The sequence below is a fragment of the Spea bombifrons genome, chromosome 13, assembly GCF_027358695.1.
Source record: "Spea bombifrons isolate aSpeBom1 chromosome 13, aSpeBom1.2.pri, whole genome shotgun sequence".
NCBI classification, from domain to species: domain Eukaryota; kingdom Metazoa; phylum Chordata; class Amphibia; order Anura; family Pelobatidae; genus Spea; species Spea bombifrons.
In genome coordinates this window covers 17,643,209-17,652,424 of record NC_071099.1, presented here as the reverse complement: position 1 = coordinate 17,652,424, position 9,216 = coordinate 17,643,209, and the positions used below count along the sequence as shown (strand labels likewise).

The 9,216-nt window shown below is 48.0% G+C and overlaps 1 protein-coding gene across 1 annotated transcript in view; it reads left to right on the top strand.

Moving 5' to 3' along the window:
• Positions 1 to 3,671: 3,671 nt before the first annotated feature.
• ERBB2 (erb-b2 receptor tyrosine kinase 2) overlaps positions 3,672 to 9,216 on the top strand; it is a 29,876-nt gene continuing 24,331 nt past the window's right edge. Inside the window, exon 1 of the mRNA XM_053453290.1 lies at positions 3,672 to 3,886. Coding sequence (XP_053309265.1) covers positions 3,820 to 3,886 — 67 coding nt within the window. The 5' untranslated portion in view covers positions 3,672 to 3,819. The remainder of the gene's footprint in view (positions 3,887 to 9,216) is intronic.

Below are 9,216 nucleotides of genomic sequence, written 5' to 3'. Positions count from 1 at the left end.
ACAATCTACGCAGCGCTTAATATGATACATATAAAAAGAAAATAATAATCATTTCACACCTTAAAAATGTGCTTCTTCTTTGATGAAGAAGGGCTCAGAAGGCACACGGAGATCCCGTTCATCAGCCACGACCTTCTGCATTTATTTGCATAGGTGGCGCAGCCATATTCTAAGCGTTTGCATAGTTTCCTATAGGATATTTATCGGAGGAGGGAGGGGGGAGACTCCCAAAGCATGGCACAAAATCATGTTATATCTCTGTTATGTAAACACATGTGAAAAGGCGAATACGCTGCATTCCTTAAAGGGGCCGATATCTTTTTTTCCACAGGAATAAGTAAAGTAAACAACGAAAACCTTCTAAACAGACTAACATTCTGAGGCTTGGAAAGGGGAGAACCTCGGCGATGAGACCCGATATTTTCCTTTGGGGTTTCGAAAGCTTAGATGCTCTCTTTATTCTCGGCGTAGTGCCTTGGATTGGCCGCTATCCTTTCTATCAGAAACACATTTTATCAGACCGAGTAACCGCGAGACCACCTTAATCTGAGTGCAGGAGCATTTATTTAGCAGGGCTATCCATTACCACTCCCCATTTCCTCCATACCTACAGCCAAGTGTGAGTGAAGTAGGCACATGTGGATTAACCCGCAAAACATGAGTATAGTTGTTATGTCATATAAATTGGTGTGAGGTCAAGTCCTGTGACATTATGATGTCAGAGGGAGATCTGCCTGCAAAATCCCCCATGTCTGGCCATGGGTGGATCCAGAGCCCAATATTGAGTGTGGTGGGGGAGTCATACTTGAGAACTCTCCAGGTCAAGCACCGCTTCTCAGGGTCCCTTTACTGTTTCTCCTGACGGGAACAGTGTGTGGCAAAACCCACTCCCTGCCCCCTTCCCCTCCTAATCTCAGCCTCGGGCTAGCATGGCCTCCATGCACAGCTTATCTGCCCCTTCTGAAACCCCATCCCCAGAAGGAGGAGAGCTTGGGGCAGCATAACTCTTTCTGGGAAGTTCTCATAATGTGATGCGGAACGCTTACAGCTTCTGACATCAGCTAGAGTAACATGGGCTAACATGATGTGGCGCTTGCTTTAAAGGGGCAGTTGTCCTGTTGCTGCTACCCAGATGCATTTATGCCTTTGCCCTTTAAACAACATATTCAGTGCCTGAGACGGGCATTGGGCATGGAGCATATGAAGTCCTAGTACTAAGCCTGCCAAATGTGGGACTGTTGGCAGCTATTCCATTGTGTTTCATTCAATATGTCCACTAACTGAAAGTTGTAGCATATCGTTCAATAAACTGAATATGAAATGAAATATTACTTATTTCACTTATTGCTACCTATAGAGATCTATAACGCTCAGGGTTGGCGGAAATTAAATGAATGTTACGTGAGATGACCCGGCCTTGATTCACAATCTACTTATAGCACTTTTATTGCGATAAAAGTGTGTGGGCATCCAGCATTCCGCCCTGTCCTGCCGGAACATTCATGGAACGAGCACATTTAAGAACAAATTATAGATTTTATTTCCCCGAAAGAACACATTTTGTAAAGATACCTTTATTAGCGAACTCATTTGCATTTAATTGCACGCTTTCGACATTACTTAAGCAGAATGAGAATATGCTGAAGACGAGACCCAAATAGTCTGAAAAGCTTGGGTTTTATGTGTAGGTGGTAAAGTGGGTGGAGTCACGCAGCACCACATAACTCCGCCTACTTTAGGATTCCGCCCCTTCTGTGCCAGGGTGTCTGGAGCAAAAGTTGGCAAGCATGTGATTGCCCAAGAGGGTGATCTGCCCTGTGGTTTTACGGCAGGGGGACCACCACCCCCCCTGGACCTGCCCCCCTAGACCACAATGCGTTGTTGCCAGTGGGTATTTAACCCTTAAATTGCATAGGCTGTGAAGCAAGAGGTTATTGTCAAAAAACTGGAGCTACAATATAGCCTTTACACATGCACAGGTAGTTACAGATTAGCCATTTATGATCTGAACAGACCATTTGCAGGTGCGCTGCTTGACAAACTTCAAAAAAATCTATTTTATCAGATAGGTTTTCATGTTATTATCGGCCCATGGAGGAGGATACAGTGCGTTGCCCAGCTCCTCCGCACTTAAAGGATTAAAACTGCCACGCTATAGGCAGAGAAAGGTTACACGATATGCCTGACCCGAGTAAAACACATCTGCCTATTTCTGGGGTTTGTAACGCCACTGCTCTCTATAGAAACATAGACTCTGACAGCAGATCGGCCCAAAAGCTTGCAATTTAACACAATGGGACGGGACACCTGAAGTAAAGCATGTCCGATTGTTTTGTAACGTCCCAGACTTGTTTATGGTTTAGTCACAGGGAGGGAACACCACAGATCGACTGACCTAACCAGTCAGGGTGCCGAGGAGGAATGTTTACCAACCTCTGCTCCCTTCTGCCATTGTGTTACCTGCTACAAGCCTCGCGTCCCTTCAAAAAAAAAAAAAAAAAAATCTAATTTTTTTTAAAGGACTCCAGCCTCGGGGCTTTATTTACACTCAGAAAACAAGGCTTGCTGGCTTTTTATTAGCTCTAAGCAAGCGGCGTCTCCTGCGCAGGTAACGTATTGACCTACAAGCTGGAACTAAGGAAAGTATTACATGTGTCAATGCTTATTTGTTTTAAATAAATACGAGTGATGCAACATTGTAACAGTTGTGTATCGAGAATGCCTCTTCCTCCTGTCAAACGGACTCATATGCATTGTTTGAAGATAAATAATAATAAAAAAAACAATTATTCGCCTTAGGGAGAAGCTGCAGCTTCCCAGCACGTTCATGGACAGGAGATTCTCATCACTGATTGGCTGCTCGGTAGCACTAAAATCAATGGGGGGCACTTTCTCTGCATGTACACGGGTGGTCTACAGCGGTCGCAGAGACAACACTGGAGCTGATTGGCAGAAAGTGTATCGTGTGGCAGGAGATCGCGTGTACAGAAATTAGCTGGGAAGCGGGCAAAGGGGCAAATGTCTTGCCAGGGGGTAAAAAATCAATTGGAAAATTGTTGCGCATGTGCCCGCAGCGTTCACGGACACGCAGCGTTCATGGAGTTGACTGGCGGTCACTATAGCACCTGCAGCAAGATGTCTTTGGCCGAACTCATCTCATGCGCTGCCGATGGCTAGCTAGGGACAAGGGGCAAACGCACGAGGGGGTCCTGCGTATACATTTGTGAAAAGGGACCCCGCAAGGATTTAAAGCCAATGCATGCATTAAAGTGCATATGATGGCTGAAGCGCCCCATTAAGGTCCTGTCCCAACACACCGACGGCTGCCAGAGGTCATACATAGTTGCCGACACGGTATTCTGGTTTGCCGGAGCAGAACGCAGATATGTGGAGGATGTGTTAGTATGTAGCGTGTGTCATGTATGTAAATAGAGATCGCAGCTCTTGCTTGAATATCCAGCGATCTATTGAGTCAGGGCTCCAGGAAAGGTGTGATTGAGTTCATTCATAGACTAGACGTAAGTGCAGGAGAGCCTTGATCTACACTCTGCTAGGAGTCTGGAATCAGTGAGTGCCACTCCTATGTAGGGCATGTGTAACTCACTCAACTGGCCCCCTCCCTCCCTCCTTCCTTCACTCCCCACTCCCTCTCTCTCCCCCTCCCCGCAGGAAGTGTTTTGTGCAGGAATGAAGCCGGGCAGCCTGGGACAGAGTTGAAAACTTGCAAGACGGTGAAAAAAGAATCGGGGCAAGAAAAGAAAGAATTAGAGGAGGCAGAGGGGAGGCCGCCGGCATGGAACTCCTGGAGCATTAAAGAGGATGGACTTTCGCCTATGGATCGGGGGGCTTCTTGCCCTGCTCATGCAGGGGGGCTTCTGCACGGAAGGTGGGTGTGAATGGGAGCAGGGCTGGGTTGTGTGTCTGAAGGTTACACGGCTACACATAGGTTGTGGGTCTGCAGGGCTCTTCGCTGTGTATGTCGCCGAGGGTGGGACTTAGGCGACCTTTGCGTAGTTTGTGATGACTTTCTTGAAGATCGTGGAATTGTCTTTCTAGAGGGTTCCTGGGTGTTGAGGATTAATGCGGTATTGGGATTTTTTGTCAAATGAAGTGGCTTTTAATGCACATTTATGTCGTGATTTACAGAGAGGGGTAGATCTGTCACCGCAGTGAGGTTACAGTCCGTGAAAGCAATGTGTCTACATGTTATAAGAGTATATAGGGGTCTGTGTCCTGATGTCTGTGTATTAGGAGGGGTGAGGGTCTGTGTCCTGATGTCTGTGTATTAGGAGGGATGAGAGGTCTGTGTCCTGATGTCTGTGTATTAGGAGGGGTGAGGGGTCTGTGTCCTGATGTCTGTGTATTAGGAGGGGTGAGAGGTCTGTGTATTAGGAGGGGTGAGAGGTCTGTGTCCTGATGTCTGTGTATTAGGAGGGATGAGAGGTCTGTGTCCTGATGTCTGTGTATTAGGAGGGGTGAGGGGTCTGTGTCCTGATGTCTGTGTATTAGGAGGGGTGAGAGGTCTGTGTATTAGGAGGGGTGAGAGGTCTGTGTCCTGATGTCTGTGTATTAGGAGGGGTGAGAGGTCTGTGTCCTGATGTCTGTGTATTAGGAGGGGTGAGAGGTCTGTGTCCTGATGTCTGTGTATTAGGAGGGGTGAGGGGTCTGTGTCCTGATGTCTGTGTATTAGGAGGGATGAGAGGTCTGTGTATTAGGAGGGGTGAGAGGTCTGGGTCCTGATGTCTGTGTATTAGGAGGGGTGAGGGGTCTGTGTCCTGATGTCTGTGTATTAGGAGGGGTGAGGGGTCTGTGTCCTGATGTCTGTGTATTAGGAGGGGTGAGAGGTCTGTGTATTAGGAGAGGTGAGGGGTCTGTGTCCTGATGTCTGTGTATTAGGAGGGGTGAGGGGTCTGTGTCCTGATGTCTGTGTATTAGGAGGGGTGAGAGGTCTGTGTATTAGGAGAGGTGAGGGGTCTGTGTCCTGATGTCTGTGTATTAGGAGGGGTTATGGGTCTGTGTCCTGATGTCTGTGTATTAGGAGGGGTGAGAGGTCTGTGTATTAGGAGGGGTGAGAGGTCTGTGTCCTGATGTCTGTGTATTAGGAGGGGTGAGGGGTCTGTGTCCTGATGTCTGTGTATTAGGAGGGGTGAGAGGTCTGCGTCCTGATGTCTGTGTATTAGGAGGGGTGAGAGGTCTGTGTCCTGGTGTCTGTGTATTAGGAGGGGTGAGAGGTCTGTGTATTAGGAGGGGTGAGGGTCTGTGTCCTGATGTCTGTGTATTAGGAGGGGTGAGAGGTCTGTGTCCTGATGTCTGTGTATTAGGAGGGGTGAGAGGTCTGTGTATTAGGAGAGGTGAGGGGTCTGTGTCCTGATGTCTGTGTATTAGGAGGGGTGAGGGGTCTGTGTCCTGATGTCTGTGTATTAGGAGGGGTGAGGGGTCTGTGTCCTGATGTCTGTGTATTAGGAGGGGTCTGTGTCCTGATGTCTGTGTATTAGGAGAGGTGAGGGGTCTGTGTCCTGATGTCTGTGTATTAGGAGGGGTGAGAGGTCTGTGTATTAGGAGGGGTGAGAGGTCTGTGTCCTGATGTCTGTGTATTAGGAGGGGTGAGGGGTCTGTGTCCTGATGTCTGTGTATTAGGAGGGGTGAGGGGTCTGTGTCCTGATGTCTGTGTATTAGGAGGGGTGAGGGGTCTGTGTCCTGATGTCTGTGTATTAGGAGGGGTGAGAGGTCTGTGTCCTGATGTCTGTGTATTAGGAGGGGTGAGGGTCTGTGTCCTGATGTCTGTGTATTAGGAGGGGTGAGAGGTCTGTGTCCTGATGTCTGTGTATTAGGAGGGGTGAGAGGTCTGTGTATTAGGAGAGGTGAGGGGTCTGTGTCCTGATGTCTGTGTATTAGGAGGGGTGAGGGGTCTGTGTCCTGATGTCTGTGTATTAGGAGGGGTGAGGGGTCTGTGTCCTGATGTCTGTGTATTAGGAGGGGTCTGTGTCCTGATGTCTGTGTATTAGGAGAGGTGAGGGGTCTGTGTCCTGATGTCTGTGTATTAGGAGGGGTGAGAGGTCTGTGTATTAGGAGGGGTGAGGGGTCTGTGTCCTGATGTCTGTGTATTAGGAGGGGTGAGGGGTCTGTGTCCTGATGTCTGTGTATTAGGAGGGGTGAGGGGTCTGTGTCCTGATGTCTGTGTATTAGGAGGGGTGAGAGGTCTGTGTCCTGATGTCTGTGTATTAGGAGGGGTGAGGGTCTGTGTCCTGATGTCTGTGTATTAGGAGGGGTGAGAGGTCTGTGTCCTGATGTCTGTGTATTAGGAGGGGTGAGAGGTCTGTGTATTAGGAGAGGTGAGGGGTCTGTGTCCTGATGTCTGTGTATTAGGAGGGGTGAGGGGTCTGTGTCCTGATGTCTGTGTATTAGGAGGGGTGAGAGGTCTGTGTATTAGGAGGGGTGAGGGGTCTGTGTCCTGATGTCTGTGTATTAGGAGGGGTGAGGGGTCTGTGTCCTGATGTCTGTGTATTAGGAGGGGTGAGAGGTCTGTGTCCTGATGTCTGTGTATTAGGAGGGGTGAGGGTCTGTGTCCTGATGTCTGTGTATTAGGAGGGGTGAGAGGTCTGTGTCCTGATGTCTGTGTATTAGGAGGGGTGAGAGGTCTGTGTATTAGGAGAGGTGAGGGGTCTGTGTCCTGATGTCTGTGTATTAGGAGGGGTGAGGGGTCTGTGTCCTGATGTCTGTGTATTAGGAGGGGTGAGAGGTCTGTGTATTAGGAGGGGTGAGAGGTCTGTGTCCTGATGTCTGTGTATTAGGAGGGGTGAGGGGTCTGTGTCCTGATGTCTGTGTATTAGGAGGGTGAGGGGTCTGTGTTCTGATGTCTGTGTATTAGGAGGGTGAGGGGTCTGTGTTCTGATGTCTGTGTATTAGGAGGGGTGAGGGGTCTGTGTATTAGGAGAAGCGAGGCCTCTGTTCTGCTGTCTGTAGATAGAGTTGGGAGGTTTGTGTACTGCTTATTTATTGGAAATGGTTAAAGATGCTGTATGCATAAAGCACGTCTTCTATGTTGTAATTGTAGACAGACACACACACACACAGACAGACACACACACAGACAGACACACAGACACACACACACAGACACACACAGACAGACACACACACACACAGACACAGACACACACAGACACACACAGACACACACACACAGACAGAAACACAGACACACACAGACAGACACACACAGACACAGACACACACACACACACAGACACACAGAGACAGACAGACACACACACACACAGACAGACACACACAGACACAGACACACACACACACACAGACACACAGAGACACACAGACAGACACACACAGACAGACACATACACAGACACAGACACACACACAGACAGACACACAGACACACACAGACACACACTCAGTGTAAACACATTAAGTGTAAATAATTAGTCTCTGTTTTGTAAACGATAAATAACTGCAGGAAATAAGCGTCAGATACGGGGTCAGATAGCAGCGCCGGGGAGGTGGATCCAAAACACACAGAAAGTAAGGAAACAGGAGACTTTGGGATTAACCGCTCTATTTCTGTAATTCACAGTTTAACTCCTTTAATGTAGGGGGGTGGTGGGCGCTGCCCTCCACTGCTGGCACCCAGAGGGTTAAATATCCTGAAACGGAAGACACAGCCCTGGGCGCCACCACCGCGAATATACCCAACCGCTTTCTAACCATACTTTAATTGCTGCAAATCTTACGTACGCTCGCTATAAAACTAACACAGGCGACACTCAATGCCACCACTGAGAAACTTCCAGCTAAGTGGAACAGCCTCCCATCAGAGCTGGTAGTGGCTAATACAGTAAGGGAATTTAAACACGCATAGGCTAGGCATTTGGCTCTGGGCCTAATGGGTCTTATCTGTTGTCAAACTCTATGGAAGCTTCTGCAGGAGGACCTCCAGTATATGATAGATTGTAAGCTTTTAGGAACAAATGAAGGGATTTAAACCCAATTGCAAGCTCTGCTTCGTTCTTTGCGGGTGCATTAAAAAGCTTGCAGTCTTTTGGTCACATTAAGAGACTTTTTCTTTCTTTTCGCCCCCTCATTCTGCTCGTGGAAAGCAGTCGGTGGGCGAGACTGACAGCTGGAACCCCGGTGGGAGGGTGGCCGCTCACAGCGGCCCCAATTCTGCACAAAAGGTAGCGCTGATCAGAATGTATTATCGGTGGATAGATATCCATGGGCATCGTGCGGAGCAGCCGGCATTATTCTCAAGGCAGTCGTACCCAGTGCCATCAAACCATGTAAGGTTTTAACATAGGGGGTCTCATAATAAATAATCAGAGGATAAATAATCAGAGGATAAATAATCAGAGGATAAATAATCAGAGGATAGGTACCCAGCGTGATCATAAAACTCCAATCTGTGCAGAAGAAGACATGAGAGGTCTATGTCCTGATGTCTCTGTCCTGATGTCTCTGTCCTGATGTCTGGGTATTTTTCAGGAGGTAAGACCGATGAGGATTTTCTGTAGGGTCAAGCCTGGTTGGCATCACGATTCTGTTTAGTGGAGGTTAGGTATGGATAATACCGGGCAGGCATCATCTTATCGGTGTCACTCTTGCCCGATGCTTTGTTGATGAGATGTGGATGACCCCGTCAGGATGCGTCAGGTGATAGGACATGGGGCATGATGAGGACTTCCCTGAAGCTGGGTGATAGCCCAGGCTGATGTGATCTGGGTAACCCTTTTTTCGCCAAGCACATTACCTCTAGGTGAGATGTTTGTGTTCTGATCTCTGTGTATCCGTAGAGTGCTGTTTGGATGTCTTTGGGTTAGTAGACACGGAGGGGTATAAATCGATACTATGGAGGATGAGAAGAACAAGGAAAATATTTATACAATGTAGTTTGGGTTTAGATAGATGAGCATCTCGTGCTCTTGCATATAAATCACTTGACCATTCATAGCGACATTTGTAGGTGAATGGCCTGTTAGATCTTGTCTCTTTATGGTGGCTTCTTTAATGCTGAATGTCCTGGTTTCACTCTGTCATAGATGATCTCCAGAGGTTCTAGAAGCAGTACACCATGCTTTGGCTACTTTTTTAAGCACTTGTACCCATCATGGTCTCCACAACCTATTTTTCCCCATTCAGACATATTTCAGACCCGCTTTCATGTGTTTTTATGTTTGCCCCAACCCACTTAACTACCAG